The following is a 25,944-nucleotide window of genomic DNA, read 5'->3' as shown; positions in this document are numbered from 1 at the left end:
ATAGTTTGCCAAAGCGAACTTTCTGGAAAAGTTCCCTACAGCTGGTTAACACCTTTCTCCTAGCCTACCATTGGTCCGTGGTGATTACGCAATAGGTAGGTGTGCATGGGCTTCGCATTCTTTCATGTGGAAATCTTTTATGGTTCATTTCTCCTGTTCAGTGCATTGAGGTCAGACATCCGTGAGTGAAAACATGAAAACACTGGAGAGCTGCTTTATTTTGATGAAATGAGACTGACAGTTTTTCATGTTTAATACGGTAAAGCTGCTTGATTTTAAAGGGTTAGTTCACCCAAAAATGAAAATGATGTCATTAATGACTCACCCCCATGTCGTTCCAAGCCCGTAAGACCTCCGTTCATCTTCGGAACACAGTTTAAGATATTTTAGATTTAGTTCGAGAGCTTTCTGTCCCTCCATTGAAAATGTATGTACGGTATACTGTCCATGTCCAGAAAGGTAATAAAGACATCATCAAAGTAGTCCATGTGACATCAGTGGGTTAGTTAGAATTTTTTGAAGCATCGAAAATACATTTTGGTCCAAAAATAACAAAAACTACGACTTTATTCAGCATTGTATTCTCTTCCGGGTCTGTTGTCAATCCGCGTTCACGACTCGCTTACGTAAGACGCTGCTGACGTGTTATCTGGTGCGCCCGAGCTTCGTTTACAGTCTGAGGGAGACGCACGCTGTATTCAAGCTATTCTACATTGTTTGTATTTTGGTATTGCTATATTTTTTAAAATGGTGCGTATGTGTGCGCGTCAGCAGCGTCACTGCGGAGTCGTGAACGCGGATTGACAACAGACCCGGAAGAGAATACAATGCTGAATAAAGTCGTAGTTTTTGTTATTTTTGGACCAAAATGTATTTTCGATGCTTCAAAAAATTCTAACTAACCCACTGATGTCACATGGACTACTTTGATGATGTCTTTATTACCTTTCTGGACATGGACAGTATACCGTACATACATTTTCAATGGAGGGACAGAAAGCTCTCGAACTAAATCTAAAATATCTTAAACTGTGTTCAGAAGATGAACGGAGGTCTTACGGGCTTGGAACGACATGAGGGTGAGTCATTAATGACATAATTTTCATTTTTGGGTGAACTAATCCTTTAAGCAACCTATTGTATGCTATATAAATAAATGTGACGTGACTTTACTAGAGTGCTGAATTGCAGAGCAAAATTTGGACACATGCTGCTGGCCCGAGAATTTTAGGTTTCTTTCGCTTCCCCCTCACCCCCAGAATGGCTGCATATGTGCACTGGAGTTTCACGTCTTTGTAAACGAAAGTTTAATGCGTTTTAGGAAGGATTGTTCCAGTGCACCTATGCAGCCATTCTGTAGGGGGGGGGGGGGGGGGGGGAAGCGAAAGAAACCTAAAATTCTCGGGACAGCAGCATTTTAATCTTAACCGTTCTATTTCATCAGAAACGATCTGTAAACAGGGCTTTAAGTGTAAAATACCGAACTTGTATATCCGAATATCTGAAGCTTTTTAAATGTTTACAATGTTTATATTGATAGGTATTTACTTGCTAGTTATCTGGCAATTCTACTCTTATATGAGAATCAGCTGATGCTCTCCATTAGAAGAAAACCAGAAAACTGTTGGCTGCACATAAAATGTCCATCATAATGCTCCCAAGGCCCTGATACATCTTATTCAGAGGACCAGCAGTAAGTTGCCAACAGATGTTGGCAGTGTGCAATTGTAATAACTAGTGCAAAATGCCCGTGCAAAATCAGTTTTTGAGTGTTTTTAGTAGCCTAATTGTTGGTTTGATGTGTTTGAGTGCTCATTGTTACAATTACACAGCAAAAGTTCAGTGACATTTTTATATGTGCATGGTAGAAAGCACAAAGTGAACTCCAAGAAAACGCTTATGCTTGAGCAAACAGTTTGTGAATAGGCTGATGCCCGTGCAAAATCAGTTTTTGTGAGCTGATCGCCATCAAAAAAGTTCAGGAGATATTTCTTAGCGATGGCTGATTTCAACAGTTTCAATATGATAAAAAAAATAACTTTTTTATTGATTCAATTGATTAATTGCATTTTGAAAAAAAAAAAAAGTGTCATGAATTTATTGCATTTTTGGGGAAAATAATCCGTTTTTATAATAAATCTTTGAAAATCAAAATCTGGATTTGAAATTTTTTATGTTATTATAACCTAAAGATGCTATGTGAAAGTTTGAAACAGAAAATAGTGGTTTTCATCTTGTCACTTTCTTGGTAAAGAAAACACATTTTTACTCAAAAGAATCAAAATGGATTTATCAAGTTTTGGAACCAAACTCTAATATTCATAAGTAAACAGTGTAGCTGACAGATTGTCAGAATGTTTATTTTTAAACCACAACCTTCTTGGGGCTTCTTTGACCGATACAACTCTCTGTTTATTTTTAAACCACAACCTTTTAAAAATGATATATTTAACGATATCTTTAGCATTTCTCATCCAAACAACGTCAAACTTGGCACTGCACTTACTCGTGACCGTAGCGAGACACCTGTCAAGTTTGAAATCCATCGGACTAACGGTTCGAGAGATATGCGGTTAACAGACACACAGACAGACAGACAGACAGACGTTTCTGTAATTTATAGAGAGATATTAGGGAACTGCAACACAAATACACACTCATTGAAAACATAGTATCATGGGAAATGCAGTGTAGTACTGTGATAAAAATACATGAACCATTAGAAAAGGTTTTGGATGAAATTCCCCTGCAACTGTGATGAGGTTACATTATGAACTCTATGAAAGATGAGTCAATGTTACATGGAGACAGCAACAATGAATTCAGCCTAGTCTAAGGTGTAGAAATCTTATTAATGAGAGATTAGTTAAAATAAATCACACCCAGGTAAGACATAGCCTAGTTTGGTAAATTTTATTTACAATTATTACTGAGTACGCTGCTTTTGTTCTAGATACATTTTTCCCCCAGCAGAGAAATTGCTCAGATGCATAACATAGATGCTACCAGTATAGAACTAATGAGTGCTGCTTACTAACCATGCCATTTTAAATAAATTCTTAATGCATTTATCCTTAATTATCTTTCCCCATCAAAAAACAAAAAGGCACACAGATGAAGTGGAATATTAACAGGATATTTTAGTCAGCAAACCCTTATATAACACATACTGCAGGAGAAACCTAGACAAGCAATAACAATAAAATAACATTTGAATTACTATAAACACTTTTAGGACCATACAAATATTCATTAACCAGCCAGAAATCATAAGAATCTTTCAATCAGTGATGATGAAAAAGACAGTGTATGATTTATCTTTTCAAATGCATAGTTCATATTCAGGTACATGCACGTCCCTTTTGTACAAACAATTACTAATACTTTCAAATAAACATAACCTTAGGAATCTCACCCTCTCATAAGTAAAAAAGGAAGAATAGAAGCTCATTGAATTATCAAGGCTGGCTGAATCACTCAATGGTTATCGCATCTCCAACACACTCTTTAGTGTTTACAGTTCCTTGTCTGAGATTGGTTCTTCCTCAATCTGCTGCAGTACAGCAAGATCACATGGCTGTGGGCTGCCCAGCTAGAAAGAGAACAAATATAGTCATAAAGAAGATCAGAAATCTCACTATATTGCACATATTGCAGAGATGTCTGGCCTACTTTTGAGTCGCACATAGCAGGAGTTACAATAGAGCTGTTGGTTTCGTATTCTGACTTCTGCTCCTGCTTCTGAGCCTCCCAAATCAGACCTGCAGTCAGAACACTGCAAACACAAGATGAAAGAACACATTGTTAGACAGTCAGAATCCTCAATGTAATGCCATATCATACACTCACCTCCGTCTAAGAGTGAGAGAGAGAATCCTAGCTTGAGGTCAAAGGCAGCAGCATAAGAGGATATGAAATTGTAGTAGTAACACCAGCCCAAAGGACCAGAAATAATCCGGCAACAAGATTAGAAAGAGCACGATGCAGTGTGAATGAAAGGATGAGCAGAAATACATATGACTGGCATTTGGAGAATGGCGAGTATGTGCGAGGAATGATAAAGCTCTAGATGAGCCACATATGGCTGCTCTGAAGGTAAAGACAGGAATAAATTCAGAAGGGATTTTAAATAAGAATGAATTACGCCCACTGATAGGGTTGCTTATTTACACGCACTTGTCTGTGCTGTTTTAGCACCCCATTCTCTACTGAAATGTGCCAAACGCACTATGCGCAGTGCAATTTACCATCTTGCAGGCCATTTTTTTGTGTGCTTAATTATGGAAGATGCAGCAGATTACTGCAATCTGGAGTTCTTAACTGGGCCACTGTGACAGTTAAATAGCACACAGAAAGTATGCTTGATTACACAACATTTTTGGACATGTCCATCATAACACTTTTCCAATAAGGTGCAATTTATTGTTCTATTCTAATTTGCATATAAATGAGGCGTGTTTACGCAACTTAGTTTTTATTTAAATATGCCACGGTGCAGTGCTAATCCAGCACATATAGGCGTAGACTATAGGTGGTTAGTGAATAAGACGTGTTTTTGTCATGGGATTCCATCATGGCAGAAATGGATTTGTGTAGTCCAGCTTTTTAAAAATGCACATGGTTCCTTCTTGAAGGTTTGTTTCCATTTGAGAGAAACAAATGACAGTCTTTTAGGAAAGAAAGGAAAGTCACAGGGCAGAGCTGTCAGTGTCGTTATCTACGAATCAGCTAGAGGTTTAGAATTGGCATTTTGATTCTCTGGGTTGACATTTTGATGGCTGAGTTTATATGTGCACACAACGACTGATTAGAATAATCGTAAAAGCAGACAGGGAAGATTAGTCAGGTTAGTCGCTGATGAAGCCAGGCTGGACCTGACCTCGGAGTAGCTGAAACCTCACCTTGAAACAATTCAAATGAAAACAGAGCCCCAGGGACTCGATGATCATGGCTGCTCCTTTGCCCAGTGGAGTACTACAGAACGAACAGATTTTCCTGCCACTCACTGACCTAGATTACACAAAACATGATCTGAGGGCTAAGCAACAGACTTGCACACAGCCCATGGCTTATGTGGGGTCCTAACACATTTTGAAGACAACAAAAATATGGGAGACACATGGGGATGGATGGATGGATGGAATTGTTTAGGTCAGTGGTTATCAAGTGGCTTTGCTTGACGAGCCAAACTGGACATCAAGTGGCAGCCCAACATAGTATCTAAACTGTTTATCATATAAAATGTCAACAAAAAAATCTTAAGGTGTGGTCACAAGAAGTTGAGTGCACCTTTACAATATTCATTTATTAGCCTATCACATAGAACAAGCACTGGGCCAAATTATATATTAACTGCAAACAAAAACAAACAAAAAAGGATTTAGAACAGCATTTTTAAAAGGATAGTTCAAAATAAAAATTCAGTCATCATTTACTCGCCCTCATGCCATTTCAACCCTGTATGCATTTCTTTCTTCTGCTGAACACATTTTGAATAATGTTAATAACTAAAATGTTTTGGTTCCTATTGACTTGCATTATATTTTTTGTCCATACAATGGACGTAAATGGGAACCAAAACTGTTTAATTAACAACTATTTTCTTTTGTCTTCCACAGAAGAAAGGAAATACAGATTTTGAATGACATGAGGGGGAGAAAATTATGACAATTTACAATTTAAAAACATCTAAAAATCCTTAAAACAAAATAAGTATGTATTTTGTATTAATGCACTAGGATTTTTTTATATTTTTTTTACTTGTCTTAATTTAAATAAAAAATGTGCAGTTTAATAGGACACATGGCCTTTGATGTCAACAAAAAAAAAAAGATGGATTTTTCTCCTACCTTTTAAAAGCTGATAAGTCCTTTGTTTTGCTATCCAGAATTAGTTGCATTTTATTATTCTGCTGTCATCAATCCACCAGTTGAGAACCACTGTTTTAGAGTATTTAGAAACCAATAACAATTTCTTTTAGCTAGGAATACCTATTTCGTGGTGGAGCCCGAGGCTCTGGCTCTGGTGTGTTTGCGGATGGAGACCAGGATTGCCTTAGGGAGCTCATGGACTGAGAAGCCTCGAGAGTGGCAGACCCTGGACGTCCACTATGGTACGACGAGGAGCCAGAGAGGGCAGAATGAGGGCGGCTGTAGTCTGGTATGGACGAGGTGCTGTTAGATGTGCTCCATGATGATCTCCAGGAGGAATGGGGCATATCGAGGTTGTCAAGAGACTCGCCCCTGCAAGCAAAGTGAGTTTGCCAATGTTTGTAGCTCACAAGTAACATCAGTTGTATCTTTACAGGAGCACTCAGTCATTTTCTTCCTCATCGTTTACTTACAAAGTAAGAAAAATTGGCATATACTAACCTCCTAATGGGAAGATCGACCGGTTCTTTGGCGGTGACACTGGCAGAGCTCTGCTGGCGAATCCAGCTGTTGTCTGTGTTCAAGGAAGTCTTCTTCTTCATTTCCTGAAGGATCTGCTGCCTTTCCAATTCAGCCCGAGATAGAGGCTCTTTCTTATAGTCCCTGCTGACCTCACCCAGACCACCACTTGCTGCTCAGACAAAAAATACAATTAATAACAAAGTGACAAGTTGTAATTGGACAAACATCATGTAATTTCACATCAAGAGCAATCGATTTCAGATAATCTTCATATGATTATATAGTGGGGTCTGAATGTCCACAGAAAGACCACAGTGAAAATCTGGGATTCAAAATATAATGCAAGCCTGGCAATAAAAAAAAGTCACAGACGCTCAGATGTTCTTGCTTCCACTAAAGCTCAATATGAAGCTCTTTGGATCATCTCAAATCATGCTGAAGAACATGATCATCAGGTTTTTTACATAAAGTTCATGCAGCTCGTGTTGCTATTATTAAAGCAAAACGAGGATAACCAAAATTAAGACATTTTACAGTTTTTTTATTGATAATATACACAACCTTTCAAAAGTCTGGGGTTGGTAAGATTTTTAAAAAATATTTCAAAGAAGTCTCTTATGCTCACTAAGACTGCATTTATTTGATCAAAACAGAAAAATAGTAATGTTAAATATTATTACAATTTAAAATAACTATTCTCTATTTTAATGTTTTAAAATGTGATCGACAAAGCTGAATTTTCAGCATCATTACTCCAGTCTTCAGTGACACATGATACTTCAGAAATCATTCTAATATGATGATTTGGTGCTCAAGAAACATTTCTTATTATTATCAAAGGTGAAAACAGCTGTGCTGTTCCTTTTGAGGAAACTGTGACATTTTTTTATGATTATAGAAAGTTCCAAAGAAAAGCATTTATTTGTAATAGAACATTTTAACAATGCATTCTTGCACAATAATTGTATTCTTTTTCTTTTAAAAAGAAAAAAGAAAAAAAAAAGAAACTTATTGACCCCAAACTTTTAAATAGTAGTGTAATATATATTAGATCATTTGAAAAAAAGTAATTAAATTAGAACAATTTAAAAATAGAAACATTTTCACTTATGGTCTCAGGACCCACTGTTTGACCCCACTGTTTTTATATTAGAGTTTTTAATCAAATGCACACTGATCATGTGGACACAGACTTGATTACATCTGATTTTGCTGACATTGCATCTGTCAAATTTGCAGCAAATAAGGCCAAGGTGATTGGTTGAGCTGATTGATTGGCGTGGGTCCGAGCAGCCCCACCTCTCTCTGGGTCTCTGTATTTCATGGCATTGAGGATGCTCCTCCTCTCAAGCTCTAGCTCACTCGCTGCCTGCTTTTTCTGGATCTGAGGGTTTTTCTTTCGCCTCAGTTCCTCCTCCAGCAGCCATCCTGCCAACCCCCTGTGTCTGCTGTACACACCTGCAGAGAGCCACAGACTCTACAGCACTGTACTGTCTGTGTGATTTAACTCCAGCCCTTACAACATGTGGCACACTGACAGCACGCTCTTCAGGAATGCTGACTCAGCGGCTCCTCATTCGTCAAACCAACAATAGACACACATGAAGGGTTAGAGGATAAGATAAAAGCTGCACTGACCTTTAACATCTGGTTTTGCAACCTCATCAAGTTCTGGAGTGGATTTGGAAATGGACCTGCAAACCGAACCGAAAGAGAGAATAAGATTACTCAGTCCGATAAACATTCAGATGAAAGATCTTATCAATGTATAACTCCTGTATGGGCGCATAGCCTGAAAGCATTGCATTCATTTACAACTTTGTTAAATAAAAATGGTAGTGCAAACAGCAGAGTCCAATTTACCTGTGCGAGTAGGATAATTCAGGGTAAACATTGGTATAGCCAAAGGAGTCCACCTTACTGTGGCCAAACAGCAGAATCAGCACAGACAAGCAGATGGTCACACAGTCATGATTGGACAACATTAATAGAAGATAAATTAGTGCGATTATTAATGCATGAGTAAAACGCATACTAGGGCTGGGCAGTAGGACTAAAATCTTAAATCGTGGCATGAGTATCTTGTATCACGGCAACAGCATTCATCACAATATAGTTATTATTGCTGTAAAAATGTACCCCCCAAAATTATTTTATACTACTGATTTATTATACTACAGTGTTCAAAAGTTTGGGGTCAGTACGTTGACTGTAAAAAACTGTTACAAAAGATTTCAGTTACAAAAATGCTGTTACTTCTAATGTTATATTCATCAAAGAATCCTGAAACTTTTTCAGTGTTTTTTTTTTTTTTACAGTGTATTTAATAGGCTTCCTCTATGTATTTTCACATTATTCCATGTTTCTTCATTGCTGTTAATGTGTAAATGCAAAACAGTCATGCTCACTAACATACAGTATCTACCAATACATAGAATGTATTACAAATTTATAGTCATACCGCCCAGCCCTAACACAGACAATGTTAGTTTAGTCAGGTTACTTTGGTATTTAAAGCAGGACTAATACATGTATTTGTCAAGCATGGTATTCAATGCCATTCCTTGATGTTATTGTTCTGGAAGTAAAAAAAAACAAAAACTTTAAACTGCATGCTTGAGAAAATTATACATTCATATTAGCATGACACAGATAATGAAAGATGGGACATAAAATTAAAACAAGAGAAACCAATTAATGACTATTGAAACGCAGAAACTCACTCTTGATCCTGAAACCTCTTCTGCTCTTCCAGTTGCCTCCACTCCTCCTCTCTTCTATTCCTCTCTTTTTCCTGAAGGAGGCGCTCTTCTTCTCTCTTCCTCCTTTGTTCCTCAAGGCGCTCTTGTTCTTTCGTCTTCCTACTCTCTTCCTCTAAACGCTGCCACTCCTCTTCTCTTCTCTTCCTTTCTTCTTCTCTCTTCTTTTCCTCAAGACGCTGTTGTTCCTCTCGTTTTCTATTTTCTTCCTCTAACCGCAGCCTCTCTTCCTCTCTTTTTCTCCTCTCTTCCTCTAACCGCAGCCTCTCTTCCTCTCTTTTTCTCCTCTCTTCCTCTAACTGCAGCCTCTCTTCCTCTCTTTTTCTCGCTTCCTCTAAACGTAGCCTCTCCTCCTCTCTTTTCTTCCTTTCTTCCTCTTGCTGGGCCAATCTGGAGGCCTCTTGCTCTTCCCATGAAACAGTAGGTTGTCTGATGGAGGGAAGAGGGGAGTAGAGGTTGTGTCTGTTCAGCTCCATCTCCTGTTCAACAACAATCAAAGAATTGTTTGACAGTGACAATGACATACATTTACATACCCCTTACAAAATCTGAAGAAAAAAATTGTTTGCATGCCCTTATGGAGCTATATGAAATTACAGGCATTTACATAAATTCCACAAGATAAAATAATAGGTTTTGTTTTGCTGGAAAATCACCAGATTATTTATATGAACTTTTGAAAAGTGTAATTTGTGTAAATTCTTTTTATAAATTCTGTTATATTTCTTTTGGAATATACTTTCTCCCGTGAACATGGTCTAATTATTGCTGAGGCATCCATAAAATACTGACCTGCATACAACAATGGTTCACTGTAAATAAGTGCATAACACATAACATAACATAACATAACATAACATAACATAACATAACATAACATAACATAACATAACATAACATAACATAACATAACATAACATAACATAACATACCTCCTCAAAATCTTTGGGGCCCTCTTTTGCAAGATCTTGCTGTGCCTTTCTCCACTCCTCATCAAGTTTTTCTTGGTCTTTTCTGTACTTCTCCTGCACAAAGAGAACAAGAGAAAAACAGTTTGAGTTTGCATGATCAGCAGCACTATACATATCTCCTTCCAGAACTAGTTTCTACAACCTTAGGAACAAATAATCTCACAACTATTCATTTAAAGCGATAGTTCACTTTGAAATTAATTTTTGATATGTTTTAGCTTACCTCAAGGGCATCCAAGATGTAGGTGTCTTTGTTTCCGCAGTAGTTTCAATTTTGATATTTTTAGGTCAAACCGTTCTTGTCTGTCAGTCATATAATGCAGGTCGATGGTCATTGTCTCAAAACACAAGCACAGAGTCCAAATTAAAACAATTCCCCATCGTCCAAATGAAACAATTCCCCATCATAAGTACACATTGATGGCCTAAGACACGAAACGAGCGGTTTGTGTGAGAAAACGAAAAGTATTTATATCGTTGTTATCTCTAGAACACAGCACACGTCCAAATGATCTGACGGCGCGGGAGGGTATAGATATAAACATAGAAGTCGCCTTGGCTACTGCAGTTCATTGGAACGAAACCGTAGCCAAGCGACATCTAGTGTATATATCTATACCCGCCCGCGGGCTAGTATAGATGTATACACTAGATGTCGCCTTCGCTACTGCAGTTCATTGGAACGAAACCGTAGCCAAGGCGACATCTATGTATATATCTATACCCGCCCGCGCCGTCAGATCATTTGGACGTGTGCTGTTTTCAAGAGATAACAACGATATAAATACTGTTCGTTTTCTCACACAAACCGCTCGTTTCGTGTCTTAGGCCATCAATGTGTACTTATGATGGGGAATTGTTTCATTTGGACGATGGGGAATTGTTTTAATTTGGACTCTGTGCTTGTGTTTTGAGACAATGACCATCGACCTGCATTATATGACTGACAGACAAGAACGGTTTGACCTAAAAATATCAAAATTGAAACTACTGCGGAAACAAAGACACCTACATCTTGGATGCCCTTGAGGTAAGCTAAAACATATCAAAAATTAATTTCAAAGTGAACTATCCCTTTAAATGTTATATATATTCTCTTTTACCCGACAACATAACCCATATTTAGGCCATAACTCTATAAAGCCCAACAGTTGGGCTTATATAATATTCACCTGCAGCAAACACTCCTGCTCTTTCTGCCACTTCTCCTGACGCCTGCGCTCTTCTTCTGGGTCCCAGGACCAGCGTGTAGTGGATGTAGTGATGGAGGGCATGGGAAGCTACACACACAGAAAATGCTTTGAATTATTGGAGCCAACCATATCCTAGATATCCTTTACAATATCTTGGCTTTTTTATTTTATTTTTGCACCCAAACCCTATAAATCACTTCTTATTAATTAATCAGATCATATGCATGTAGGCAACAGTGGTTGGATTAAAAGAAAACATTGAAACTCAACTTACATTCGATATTGCTGTATCAGATCCACCTGTAAAAAAGAGCTACAATTAGATGCTTCTTAGACAGTGTAGGCTACATTTTGAAAAAAATTAAATAAAACATCATCATAGCATGAAGGGAACACATGAACAGCATTCCATCCCAATATCTGATAACATAAAATATATTAAAATAAGAAACCCATAACCCAACGGTACCATAAATAAATGTTAAATTAGAACCACATGCAGACTCAGATAAACAAATGCATGCAAAGACTTCAATAAACAAACCAAATGAATAATGCAAAAACACATCTCGTAGATAAACACCTTTGGCCAGTCCCCATATGCAATTCCACATGCAGAAGCACTGGCTATTAGTAAAACTAAACCCCACATCCATGCCGAGCACAGCATGCACTATTTGCATTCACAACACAATACCAACACACTCCACACTGATTACTTATTTCTTTTCCTGAGCTGCTTCTACAATCAAGAATATTCAGCAAGAATGACTTGAGTGTGTGAAGGTGAAACAGTCTCATATTCATATCTGTCTTATCCTAAATTCTTTCATTTATGCCTGTGGGGAAAATCTCTGATATTATCTTAATATGGGACTGTAAGTAAGATATCAGCAAGATAAACTTTCCTTTTAAAGTACTTTCCTACTTTTATTTAAAGTGCTTTGTATGTTGGTATGGTCTGACATGCTGTCTTTCAGAGGCCTCAGAGAATGACTAATGAAGATATATTTTAAAAACAATTTACAAACTCTTAAGGTTTGTACGCACTGACAGCGTGAGAATCTTTTTGATGAATCAGTGGATCTGGATCACAAGTTTAATTAATGAATCAGATTTACAAATGATCCAGTTAAACTTACTGACTCTGATCTGTCAGTGGTTCACAGCCTATTGGAGGGAAGATTATCCGTGATTAATGATGGCAGAGTTGCCATTTTGAGAAAATTTAGTTTGTTTTGTTCCTCTGCACTATTTACTCGCCAAATTTCCTCTACTTTTTAAAGTACTCCTGTAGACAGCATGTCAGCACACAAGATGGAAGTGGACACTGCACACTCAACCCCCCTTTACCACAGAGGTAGACCAGAGAACTGACTGTGAGCCCTGCAGAGCCTGAGGGAAGAGCACAGAGGTTATGAGGGGCTTCTGCTAGAGAGAGGAGAGGAGGATGGCAGGATGAAGACTTAGCGGTTTACCCACAGCCCCCGAAACACATAGCCTGAACGCATCAGCACTGCACTGATGCTGTTCTGTTACCTTGTTCAAAAAACTCTGATCTCCTTTTTAAGTTTTTCACAGAAATGGATTCAGATTCTACACGGGAGATAAAAATGTTAGAAGAAGATGAATTTGTCCTGGGGAAGTAGATTTAGCAATTCATTCTTAATCCACACTGCTTTCTTAAAAAAAAGGTTCGGTAGAAAAAGAAAAAGAATGTATATGGTAACACTTTACAATAAGGTTCATTAGTTAACTACCTTAGTTAACATGAACTAAGAATGAACAATACTTCTACAGCATTTATTAATCTGAGTTAATATTAATTAATACCTTATTAAAATCATACATTGTTAACATCCATTAATGTACTGTGAACTAACAATGAACAGCTGTATTTTTATTAACTAACGTTAAAGATTAACTAATAAAGTAACAAATGTATTGCTCATTGTTAGTTAATACATTAACTAATGTTAACTAATGAACCTTATTGTAAAGTGTTACTACTAATATATATATATATATATGAGATCAGCTATCCAAATTCTATGCACATACTGTGTTTGTACAGTATACACAGACACTGTATAAACAGTATGTGCATATAATTTGGATAGCTGATCTCATTTTGACTAATCTTTATCACACTGTTTTAAGTTAATCAAAAACAAGCATTCTTGTCAAGCTATTAAACAATCTCAGAACAAGAGTCACAAATTTTCACACGCAAAAATGCGTTTATTAAAACAAGCATACAACAAAAAAACTTTACAGAATATTTCCAAGCAATTAGCTGAAAAAAGAAATTTACCTTTATCATTCATATTCTCTGAATCCTCACGGAAACCACCATTTATTCCATTTGAACCATTATTCTGTGGAAAAAAGGTCATCGGTTTAGCATTATGAAAGAAGCTTTAAAATACATTCAAATACCAATTAAAAAATAAAGTGCCATATATAGTAGGCGATTAATTAGTCTGCTCACATTGCCTGGCTGTGAGCTGACATTCAAGGTTTTCACAACGTTGTCCTTGGTTTGTTGGGATGTGAAATCCAGGTTGGTGCTGATGTATGACTCAGAGGGACCTAGAGGATCCAGACTGGTCAGATTGATGGTCTTATGGCTTTTAAATGGAAGGGAAGGTAGGTCTCTGCCCCAGTCTGATTGTGGCATGTCAACAAAACCATTCATTTCAAAAACACAGAATTAGCAAACTATGAAAACAGATGTACGACTACAGACAGACAGATACTAAAAACTGAATGTGTCTGGTAAATACTTCTAAAATGTGGGGATGAAAGACAGACCACCTTCCCCTGCCATGCAGTCAGAATGAGCTCCACACAGACCAGGTTTACCAACAAGCTTACAGATGCCCTCTGATCTGCCTTCAGCCACAAACTATAAGCCTGTTAGTAAACACTGAAAATATGAACCACTGAAAATATAAAGAACCACTTACTTTAGAAACTAAAATAATGCACTGTTTAGGAAAAATACAAACATACTACATATATACTGAAGAAACCATACCAGGGAAAGGTAGACAAAGGAGTAGTTCACCCAAAAATGAAAACCGGTTATTTTATATAACTAAAATATGTGCTCCATATAAAATAAACTTAACTTAAAATAAAACAAAACAAAATAAAAAAAGTTGGAAGTTGGAATATAGTGCACAAAAGTCATATGGACTATTTTCATGGTACTTTATACTCTTTTTGGAGCTTGACAGTCCACTATACCCATTTTAAGCATATATATTTTTAATAAAATTGTCTTTTTTTTTAAAATCACACACAAAAAACAGCAGCATACAGAAATATTGATAGTATTTACATTTTTTTGAGTGAACTTTTCCTTTAAATGGGGAAAAAAAGCAGAAAAAAAAGAAGAATATCAGAAACAAGAAAGCCAAACACACAACTGACAAGCATATACGAGATGAACATAGATGATACACACTATGTGTTGCTACTACAGTAGATATATAGACTAACTACAGAGTCAACCAAGAACAGAGAATCTTAGTCTGCAATATATGTAGCAAAAGGTAACTATAAGAAGTCTGGCAATATTATTTTTTTTCGGTTGAAAGCTTTACCAAGGCTTGCTGTAGTCAGTGCTGCACTCGATGAGATGGCGGGGACTTACTATTCTTGCCATGTCTGCGGATGTCCATAAGCAGACTTCCCTGCTGCAAGGCCTCCTCCATACTGCTCTTCCACTCATTATAGCTCATGTCTGCCACCCGGTGCCCGTTCACCGCAAGGATCTCATCTCCAACCTTAACCTGACCGAGCTCCGCTGTGCTGCCTGCATTGCACACATGCATTATACACAAAATAAATGTTCAAAACTCCTCAAAACAATTATAGGAATGACAATGATGCCCGAACTGTGATTTATATAACTAAACATAATTTATTTTAGCATCTCAGACAATACATTTTGTTTCATGCACATTTTGTTCCATTGCTATCTTGGGCAACTAAAGGCTCATCAGATTTAACCTAGAAAAATATCTGCCCTATATACTGTAGCAGTACAGTACATGTGTGTTTTTTATGAGTAGCAGACGTTCTCTGAAGCTGCAGGTAGAGCCTGTACTTTGTGGTTCATTAATTCACTGGGCAGCGCATGAGATCACTTTTGACATCACTTCTATTTCAGAGGACTTTAACAGTTTCTTTTACCTGGAACTACAGATTTGACACGGACCCCAGTGGAGTCCCAGTCGTTCTGGAAGCCAAAGTCCCGGCTACTGTTGGGTTTCTGGTTTAGGCTGATCCTCATCTCACTGTAGTCCACCTGGAAGACACAGACAGGTCAGCTATACACAGAAAGTGAAGTGATTTCACATGAAGTGATTTCACATGAAGTGATTTCTGGTTTTCGGGAGTGTGCCATTGAGATTTATTGAAATAAAATCAAAATTACTTTGAGGAGCAGCAACAATGACATCCAAATTGTCATTAATCTACACAGAAGGCAACCCAGACCACAAAATGTTGCTATAAACTTTTTAAATGATCTGGATTTAGTAAGATTTACTGAATCTAAAGTGCTCATATGTCTATCTCTGCATGTGAAATTTATTTTGCTTTAGAAAATGTAATGTTATTGTAATGTGTAGTTGAGATTTGCTCTGGAGTGTCTTGCCTCAATTGGAGGGATGAGCGGGAACGAAGATTTAGGCAGAGGCAACACCTTGTTGATCGGAGGGACAGGAGACGGGGTTCTCTCCTCTGATCTCTCCTCTTCGTCACTGCTCTGCTTAGGGCTTTCCTGGGACATATCCTCATCTTCTTTCACATACTGAGCATAGCGGTTGAAAACTGTAGGTTTCTTGAGGCTGTCTGTCTCTCCATTGGTGCGCTTAAGAGAGTCATCCATCTAAAAGGTTTGATGCCATATACTGTAAGTATTTTCAGAACCAATTTAAACTCTTCACTCTTTGAGATGCATTCATTACTTACAGTTACAGTGAATACAAGCAGAAGAGATCATGACTGATCATTTTAACCATGGGAAAAGTTAAACAGAGGAATAGAGTGCAACAGTCCACTGTTCAGCTGGCTTGATTCTGGAAGTATTCAAATAAATTTTTTGCCCATAGGAATTTAAAAAAAACGTGTCTGTTAAAGAGTTATAAGCTGATGGCTTCAACAAAAGCATTTCCCATCAATAATAACAACTAATAGAACAAATATAACAACCTTGTCGCACACAGTAGGTATTTAACAGTTTATAAGTTATCGTAAAAAATCTATGGAGAAAATTAATTTTTACTTCCAGAACCACTGCACTCTTTAATGACACTGTATGCTTTGCCCAAAAAATCTGGCTTCCACATTACAGTTTTATTCTAGTGTTGTAACTCAATTAGACTCTTTTTAATTCATATGAGCTATAATTACACCAGAACTTCATTGTAAATCGATCGCACCCTGCGGCAGGTAGCATAATGTTCTCAAAGACCTTCATTCATTAAAAAAGAAAAACGCCATCATGACGTTTGAGACCAAACAGGGCCAACTCACCGTGAATGCTCTGGGAAGAGAGGTTATTCGGGTGGCCTGTGTGCCGAATGGCCTGGGCGTAACAACAGAGGTGAGTCTTGCGCTATCTGATCTCTGGTAGCTCCTGGGGAGGGAGGCAGAAACTTGATCCAGCCCAGACTGCTTTGTATCCATTGAATTGGGCTTATACAATGAGCTAATGGTGCTGCTGTAGTTTTCAACTGGCTTAGTTTTGCTAATCGAGTCTGAGCTGTTGAGAACGCTGCTGGGTTTACTGACGCTGATGGGCTTGATCATGTTGGTGGGTTTAATCAGGCTAGTGTTGCTGTAGGAGAAAGCAGGAACTGGATCATCCAGAAGGTTTTGGGTTGATGTTTTGCTCTCCTGAATGCTGTTATTCATTGTAAGTGGGATATCTGGGCTAGAGCGATCATGTTTGGTTGGAAAATCTGGCTGATGTGATGCCAGGGTGCCAGCCACAGGTTCCTTTTCTCTCATAGATGGTATGGAGGGTAGTGAAGGTTTTTCCGTGGGGGCGTAAGGGGTGTCAATGGTGTAGCTACGTGCTGGCAGAGTTCTGCTTCGGGGTACAGGTTCTTCAAAGACATCATCAACGCTGGAGTTAAAGCTGTCCCTGTAGTTGCTTTGCTCACGGCTCTCTCTGAAAAGGAGCAGGAGGGAGGCAGGACAAGAACCGCGATTAGATTACACTTTTACAATGAGCAGACAACGGATCAGAGAAAGTAGAACACACTACACTCTCCGCACTAACAACAGACAACAGAATGTCAAAAAACAAACAGTGACAGCAACATTTCATCATAGTTCACCACACACAATAACAGAAATAAAATACAATTAGGAAATTAAATCATTTAAATTAAACATTAAATTAAATATACAGTTTTGTACCGTTTAAGCTTTAGAGACACACACAACTACAGCTTGATTTGAAGGAATGTATGTTCACCTCTCATCATGCATTTCCTTCAAGGTCTTTGATTTCCTGGTGCCGCCTGAAGTGATCTGCTCGATCTGTTCTCTCTCTTCTTTCTTTTTCACTATGTCAGAATTCACACTCCTGCGCTTATTCTTCCACCTTGAAAGATCCTGCAGGGACGAGGAGAAAGACGCTCAGCCTCCATAACTGGAGCACAGGTGCTTATTCATAAGCAGTAACGGTAGGAGGGACAGTGCAGGGGAAGGGTGGCGAGATACGAGGACAGATTGAGGAGTGAGGGAGGACTAGATTTTGCCGGTGTCCTATTTTGCCTGTTTGGCTCCACCCGACTACTTTTCCCGTGTGAATTAGAGGCCCGTATATGACCTAGATGCTGTATTGAAGCTCAGTCCAACCACATTCACACTACGAAGTATCACTGTACAGTTTCAGACTATTTATTACTGATGTGACTCGAAGCAGTCAAGGTCCTTATGAGGACATCTTACTAGTCTCAACTTTCATTGAATCACAGGCCGAACATCTGCAGCTATGGATATTATCAATAACAACACCACGTGATCCAATACTCACATCTTGCCACTTATCTTCATTCTCCTTAATCCGAATGCGCATCTTTTGCAGCTCTTCGAAGCGCAACTCCACCGCCGAGGTGCTGAGGTTCTTCTCACTATCAGTGATGTCACTCACTGATTTGCTCCTGTAAACGTGTTTTTCAAAAAAACGTTAGTAGTCCAATTAATTCCTTAAGAAAAAAGGTTAAAATAAAAGTGTTACAGCTCACATCAAGCAAGCATAAATAACATAAATTTAGAAGACAAAGTATTGAAGGGTTAGTAAAACAGCAAGTCCTGAATATTATTCAAGCCACAATTAGTTATCATAATAGGCAACTAACGAATTATGTTATGTGGCAAATGGTTAATAATTTTCCATGAGTTGCTCATTTAATCACTTCCACTCATGTGACTTACCTGTGAGAGCACAATACGTCTGCATTGCAGAAGTACATCTGTGCTTCTAATGCTCTGGATCTTTCCAGAAGGACACGTTTGAACAGAGATTAAATTAGCCATCAGTGTGCATATCTGTAGTCGACACGTTTTTTTGCAGTGAACATTTTTTAGACAGCAGCCCATGGGGATCATAGCATTGAGTACATTGTGAGTGTCAGCGCTTAATATAGGGGAGGGCAAAGGCCTACGCAGCAGCCGTGAACACACACACAAAAACATGCCGTTACTGCACAAGGCCACAACTCACCCTTTACTATCAGAGCTTTTCTGGAACAGTCTAGAAACCAAAGAGAACCACAGCAACAAAATAGTCATATTTTGGTGTGTTGATTGACAGTTTGTATTGAATGACCAATAAAGTAACATTCACTATTGTTCAAAGGTTTTGGGGTCGGTAAGATTTTTTTGACAGAAGTCTTTTATGCTGACTAAGGCTGCATTTACTTGATTAAAAAAGATACAGCAAAACAGTAATATTGTGAAATATTATTATAATTTAAAATAAATTATATTTATGTTCATATGTATAAAAATATAATTTAACCCTGTGATGGCAAAGCTGAATTTCCAGCAGCCAGTCTTCAGTGTCACATGATCCTTCAGAAATCTTTCTAACATGCTGATTTGATGATCAAAGAAACATTTCTTATTATCAATGTTGAAAACAGTTGTGCTCCTTCATATTACCGGTATTATGGAAACTATTTTTCAGGATTCTTTGATGAATAGAAAGTACAAAAGATCAACATTTATTTGAAATAGAAAATGTTTGTAACATTATAAATGTCTTTAATGCATCCTTACAGACAAAAAATAATTAACTTCTTTAAAAAAAATAAAAAAGGTACTGACCCCAAACTTTCGAACGGTATTGTACATGTCATTAGCTTTAGCCACACCGCTCCAACTATGATCAAGTGCATAATGATTATTTATTTTTTACAAAGTCATGCTTCAGCATTCAGTTAATTCGTTGATTACAGACCTGGCTGTCTGACATTTAAAATGTGCAAACATAATATTAACTGTCAGTTGTAACTTAGTTCATTTCGGTTTATGGTAGAATGACATCATTGGAAACTTGTAGAATTCCCCACCAATCCCAGTACATTTGATCTTTTTAATGCCCTGACATTACATGGACTCTGATCAAATGCAATGTTGTACTTGGGGTTCAAGTGCTAGGTGTGTTTCCATGGTCACATAAGTGTAAGTTCCAGCTTTCACAGGATCACAAGGGTGTGGGGAATCTGGAGCTAGAGCGCATTGTAAGTTACTTCGTAAAGAGTGAATGTGTCTGACTGGATTATTTTTAGACATTGCTCAGGTTTTAAAATTCCACCACAGCTTAGCTGGATACACACGCACCTTATAAAGTCTGTTAGGACTTTGGGACTTAAACGAAAGTCAAAGCAGTTGAGTCTGTACTTGATGTATCAGTTTCTTAGATGCTTTCATGACCAAAACTTTCAGTCTTTTATTAAACACAAGCAAAATGCATTTCACAAGCAATTGGTCAGTCTCTCAAAAATGCTTTTAATTTTATATAATTCAGTAAAGTAAACCTAAGAAAATAGACTTTTGATTCATAAAATAATATGATAACAAATACCAGTTTGTAGTATCAAGCAGGCAGCATAACTGACTGTTTTTGTACAGCTAAAATAATTGGAAGCGGCTGACAATGGAAGCCTTGCACATTCAAGAAAATAAGATTAGATAAAACACAACACATTTCAATGCTGAAAACCATTTTGACCTCATCACTTCATGCACAAACTTATCTAAATGAGTGCACATTTTGAAGCTGGCCCAAAATTATTTAAGAGAAAAACACTAAGAAAACCAAATATCTACCTGTTACAATCATTCTCATGCAATCAAAGTCAAACCCATGTCAGACTCACAAACATTTGCCATTGCCAGTCTAAGATCATAGTTAACACGAGAATGCGAAAAAGTACACCGCAGATGAGATCATGATGACAAGCGCACACAGGTATTTCTGCAGGCTCAGAAACCTAACCTCTCAACCATCAGCCTCTTCCTGTATCGCACACGGCTGGCCTCTCTGATGGCTTGCCATTTCTGCATATCTTCTTCATTGCAAGACAAAGAAACACTGGGAGATCCCTTTTTCTCCATCCCCTGGGTATTTAAAGCTTTTAGCTTCCTAAGTAGCATATCATCTGTTTTCAGGTGCTGCTCTGCTCCGTGTTTAATCTCGGACTTGGGTTTGTTCTGTCTGGGTTCAACTGGGCCAAACATTAGCTTGGCCTGCAGTTTTGGTGGCAAAGCCCATGTCTCTGGAATAGGAACAGGGTGGTAGTTATCAGGGGCCCCAGACAGAGGGTAATGACTGATTTGCTGTTGAGCCCTTCGAAAAACCACATCGTCCTTTTCAATGTCAGGATAAACGGGTTCACCCTCATGGCGGGGCTGAATTACCACCGTGACTTCAGCCTCCGATCTGCGGCGAGGCACCAGGAAGTTACCGTACTTCAACTGGGCCAGATCATCACTCGAGTGGAAGGTTTTTGTACGACGTGTAAACATATCGTCATTTTCCAAATCAGGCAGGATGTCGGCAGAAACGTTGTATGGGTCGTTAGGGTGTTCACGCCCAAGGAGGGGGCGCTTTTCGCATTTTATGAGTCTGGGGCCAGAGGTGGGATCTGGTCTGGGCCAAAAATCAGGGGGCTTTGACTTAGAGAGCCCAGCACTCTGCTGAGCAACCGTGAGGTGTTGTGTCTGAGAACTGTGGGTGAATCAAAGGAGAAAAGAGTAAAGAAAGGATTCAGAACATGCAAGGGGACAGTAAAAAAAGAAGAAAAAGAGTAGAAATCAGTTAAGACCAGTTAACATGAGTTGTGTATGCAGAAGGTTGCAACTAACCATGCAATATATAAGTAACAGCAGCATTATGCAGACTCATTTTGCTCTAAATTTTGGAAAAGCAGAACTGTGAGCGCTCTGCCTAAAAGTTACTTCAAATTTAGATTTAATAAAAGTAGTTTTAAGAATTTTGATACACACCACCACTATAACCACAGAGGACTGATATCGTTGGAATCACTTTCAGATATATTTTTTTCCCAGCTGATAAATAATGAAAACATTGACAGTAATCACAATGTATCTTGTTTTAAAGAGCTTGAGCATTTAAAGCGGCAGACGACATAACTGCAGCGCAAGCTTATAATAAACAGGACGTTATGGTGCGTTGGTGTGGGGGCTAATATAGTTATTTTTATAGTTCTCTGTAGTTATCGTTCTTGGTGTGAGCGGGCCTTTAAGCTCTAAAAATGCACCAAAAAAATCTGTAAAATGGTCCATACAACTTGTTTGCAATATTCCACATTTTCTGAAGATATGATAGCTTTGTTTGAGGAACAGACCAAAATTTAGTTATTCACTGATGATATTACCCTTACGTCAGTTGTGGCACATCATTCAAGAGCTCAAAGAGCATTAATTGAGTCAAATGAAATCAGTGTGTTTGTAAAGGAATTGATCAGTCAGATTTCTGAATCAGCTGTATTCATTGAAAAGATCAGACTCAAGAGAATGACTTGTTCAATGAACTGGTTTTCGAATTCAACTCACTGACTCGAATGAACAGCTTAATGGATGGCTATGTCTCCTCGCACAAATCATATAGCTTCAGAAAACTTGTAATGTTAGGCATGAGTCATTTGGACCTTCTCACCATTTCCATCACTTATGTGCACTTGTCTGCTGAGATCATTAACATTCACAAAGATGATAAAAAAAATAAAAATAAAAAAAACACTACTTATTAGTACGCATCAGTTGATAGATTTATTATAGTATGTGGAGAAGCTGATCAGGGGAAGTGAGTGGATGTCCAGTCCTACTGCATATGGGGCTGTGATAAGGACCTGGGTGTGGAAGTGAGGCTGGACTGAGCGAGGCCTTCAGGTGCATGGAAGTGAGAGGGAGGGGGGTCAGACTGAGTGCGAGAGAAAGCAGGTAGAGAGAGCCAGGGATTGGCGTCATCATCTGATTCTTCAGAGGACGAACCTGACTTCTTGCGACTGGAAAATGTGAGGTGAAAGAGCACAGAGAAAGAAAATGGAGAAAAGTTAGTAACCATCACCAGAAAGAAGACAGGAGGTAACAGAAGCCTTAGCAACAAAGTAAATAAGTAAAAAAGAAACTGCAGGGTTTACAGTGGCATCCAATAAATTTGTACATTTAAGCAACGCTTAAAAATATATGAAAGTATGAGCAAAACAGATGTACTGCTCAAAATCAAGATAACTTATAAAATATTTGGACATCTGTACTGGATGTCAAATTTTATGAAATGTCCATCTAACAGGTAAAAGACAATTTGTTTGTATAATATATTATGCACTTTACTTTTTTGGAGCCACTGGATAGCCAAACATGTCAGAGAATTATAAATTATTATCTGAAAAACAGCTGATGGACTGATCAATAGGGCTTAGAATTGAAAACAGGTTTTAGTCAGATTTCATTAAAATAATTAAGTTTAATAATTAAAGGTATAGCGGAGGATTTTCCCGAATTTTAGAAAAGAACCGCCCTCTCCACTTTTTGAAAAAACGCACATGCGCAACACTCTACCTGCTCCCGAGAGGGAACGCCTATAAACGTGTGCACGAGAGAGCATGCACGAGCTAATCATATCATAATCATTAACTTTTACTAGCAGTGATTTTAAATGGATTTCTCCAAATAGCATGCCAAACTTTACCTGTCAAGTAGAAACTTTGCGACTGAGGCATCAGTGGGAAGCCCAACCTGTGTTTTGAGTGCACGCCATCGTGTGAATAGTGCACGAGCACGTACGACGGCCTTACGTAAACATTATCACCAGAATGATTGACACTTAGGAGGACCAATAGTCTTGATGATCCACCCGGAAAAAGAAAGTCCTTCGCTATACCTTTAAGTAAGTGTAATTTTATTTTTCCATTTTAATTTCCAAATTACTTTAATGGACAGTTGCCAGTTATAATAAATATGGGACAGCTGATTTATGTAAATATTTTTTTGGAATATCAAGCATGTCTTGAAAAATTGAGTATTCCTGGAGTTAGGATAGGGTTATTTTTATTTATTAGAATTATTTATGTTCTTTTCTTAATTTATGTTCTTTTATTTTTTTGCCTCAGTACTGGACAGACCTGAAACCTTGGATCTTCCTGTACCAAGGGCGGCGCTGGGAGCCCAGTTTGATCTTCTTCACATGTGTATCCTCCTCAGGTGTCCAGAACTTGGGCAGAAATTTATCAAAAGGCACTGTGGCAGATGTTTGTGGCATCAGGCCTACTTTACGGGCATAAAGGTCATCCTGAACAGGATCAGCATAGCCAAACTCATCCTCCTCTTCTTCAGAGTCATCGTAAATGCAGGCGTCAGCGGATACAGGCCTCCTGTAAGTCCTCTGAAGAGGCTGTGACTGACCGCTGCTCAAAAGACAGCCATTTTTGTTACATACCACCAATGATCAATGCACATCAAACCATCCATGGTTATCAAGCACACCAATCCAAATGAAAATCAAACATTGAAAACAAAATGTTGTTTCAAAAAGTCCACGCTATGGGTTGAAAATCAAGCGAAATAATGACATCACAGCAACTCAAAACCAAACTTCGAAGGTTTCTGGAGAAGACCCAGAGTTAACACTGATAAAATAGCAAACAGATGCATGTCAAAGAAGCCAGTTTCTGACCTGAGATGGGTCAATGAATGCCGGGGCACATTACTGACAGCCACCTGTGGCCTGGTGGTACACGAGACAGCAACTCCCTCCAGCGGGCTCATGGGTAAGGCAAAGTTGGTTGGAGCGACAGGGGACGGCCTGTGAAATCTACGGCTAGCGAGGTCATCTAGAACCATGTCGGGATCCGGTCGATCTGTATCTGAATCACTGCTCTCATACTCATAGGCCAAAGACTGGTCGGCAGTTGTCTGGGATTTCAACTCGGTGATAGATGAAGGGTCTGAACCAGCCCTCTCATGACTGGGACACACCACCAATGATGGTCACAAAATGCCAAGAAATAGTGGGAATAATAAGCACCGGCATTCAAACATCGAGAATGTTTCATAGCTAACATCTCAACCTACAAAGGAGGAATATAATGATAAACATTTCTAGGAAGCAAAGCAAATGATCAAGAGACAAATTTTGAGAATTGTTTTGAGAAAAGTTCATTTTCAGATCTTTTGATGGCAGGTATCAGAGCACAATGTGAGACATTGCTGAGATTTTTTTTGAAACTCTAGAAGAGACAGATTTAAGATTACTAGGGTCTTTTGTCTGGAGAAAAAATCTGAAAAGCTGGAAACAAAAAAAGTCTCCTTTTGCTCTTTTTAATTTTATTGCTGCCTAGGAGAAACTACTGAGACCTCATTTGTGACTTTTCTATTCTGTGGGTGTTTTCCTCAAAGAAAGAAAAAAACATTTTTCTTAGGCAAGCATGGTCTGTATTACATCATAAATCAATGATCAGATGGTCACCTTTCACCAGAGTAGGTGAATATACCATCCCATGAAAACCCCCCTTGAATCTTTAGAGTGTAGACTTGCATTACCTAGTAAAAGTGCCGTCATCTTCTGTGAACATAGGGCTAGCCCAGCTTCTTCTGTTGTCTTCATTTCGCTCTGCACGTTTCTTGCGTAATGGTGCTGGAACATAGGCCGACTGCTTATCCTTTGATGGCAGGAACTGATTGAACGGAGTGGTGGTCTTAGGTGTTAAGACCAATGAACGGCGGTATTCCTTATTTTCTGACATCATGAAGCTCAGATCTGCTTCGGGGTCACTACCACAACCTGGAGAAACAGCACAGAGAGCCAGGAGTGTGAGCGTATAAACACGCACATGCACACATGATTGTTTTTCTTTCCTGGTGGGGACTTTCCATAGACTTTTATTGTTTTTATACTGAGCTAATGATGTTTTCTAATCCATAACCCTGAACCTTATAGAATGTAACAGAATAATCTTTTTGATTTTTTTTGTTTTGTATTGAGACATGAGCCTATTTTGTATTTTTACAAAGCTGATTTTTCTTATTTTTCTATTGGTCCCCATAGGTGAATTCACACTTTATTATCCCA

The 25,944-nt window shown here is 38.4% G+C and overlaps 1 protein-coding gene across 5 annotated transcripts in view; it reads right to left on the bottom strand.

Moving 5' to 3' along the window:
- Positions 1-2,898: 2,898 nt before the first annotated feature.
- Positions 2,899-25,944, bottom strand: part of lmo7a (LIM domain 7a) — a 55,886-nt gene continuing 32,840 nt past the window's right edge. The window contains exons 9-36 of one of the 5 annotated variants that reach the window (XM_084420513.1): positions 25,416-25,656; positions 24,550-24,840; positions 23,999-24,280; positions 22,724-22,879; positions 20,848-21,579; positions 19,069-19,098; positions 18,379-18,505; positions 17,815-17,954; positions 16,866-17,505; positions 15,985-16,218; positions 15,519-15,633; positions 14,977-15,138; positions 13,807-13,982; positions 13,630-13,693; positions 12,855-12,911; positions 12,669-12,710; positions 11,590-11,615; positions 11,295-11,402; positions 10,084-10,176; positions 9,116-9,630; positions 8,256-8,312; positions 8,031-8,086; positions 7,692-7,850; positions 6,372-6,561; positions 5,991-6,242; positions 4,902-5,010; positions 3,673-3,775; positions 2,899-3,592 (exon numbers count right to left, since the gene is read on the bottom strand). In XM_084420513.1, the coding sequence (XP_084276639.1) occupies positions 3,570-3,592; positions 3,673-3,775; positions 4,902-5,010; positions 5,991-6,242; positions 6,372-6,561; positions 7,692-7,850; positions 8,031-8,086; positions 8,256-8,312; positions 9,116-9,630; positions 10,084-10,176; positions 11,295-11,402; positions 11,590-11,615; positions 12,669-12,710; positions 12,855-12,911; positions 13,630-13,693; positions 13,807-13,982; positions 14,977-15,138; positions 15,519-15,633; positions 15,985-16,218; positions 16,866-17,505; positions 17,815-17,954; positions 18,379-18,505; positions 19,069-19,098; positions 20,848-21,579; positions 22,724-22,879; positions 23,999-24,280; positions 24,550-24,840; positions 25,416-25,656 (5,180 nt within the window). In that variant the 3' untranslated portion in view covers positions 2,899-3,569. The remainder of the gene's footprint in view (positions 3,593-3,672; positions 3,776-4,901; positions 5,011-5,990; positions 6,243-6,371; positions 6,562-7,691; positions 7,851-8,030; positions 8,087-8,255; positions 8,313-9,115; positions 9,631-10,083; positions 10,177-11,294; positions 11,403-11,589; positions 11,616-12,668; positions 12,711-12,854; positions 12,912-13,629; positions 13,694-13,806; positions 13,983-14,976; positions 15,139-15,518; positions 15,634-15,984; positions 16,219-16,865; positions 17,506-17,814; positions 17,955-18,378; positions 18,506-19,068; positions 19,099-20,847; positions 21,580-22,723; positions 22,880-23,998; positions 24,281-24,549; positions 24,841-25,415; positions 25,657-25,944) is intronic. The other 4 variants (XM_084420514.1, XM_084420517.1, XM_084420516.1 and 1 more) reach the window with 4 other exon arrangements.

This window comes from Rutilus rutilus (assembly GCF_951802725.1).
Source record: "Rutilus rutilus genome assembly, chromosome: 10".
Taxonomy (NCBI): domain Eukaryota; kingdom Metazoa; phylum Chordata; class Actinopteri; order Cypriniformes; family Leuciscidae; genus Rutilus; species Rutilus rutilus.
Note: the sequence above shows the minus strand (reverse complement) of the source record. Positions and strands in the feature narration are given on the sequence as shown.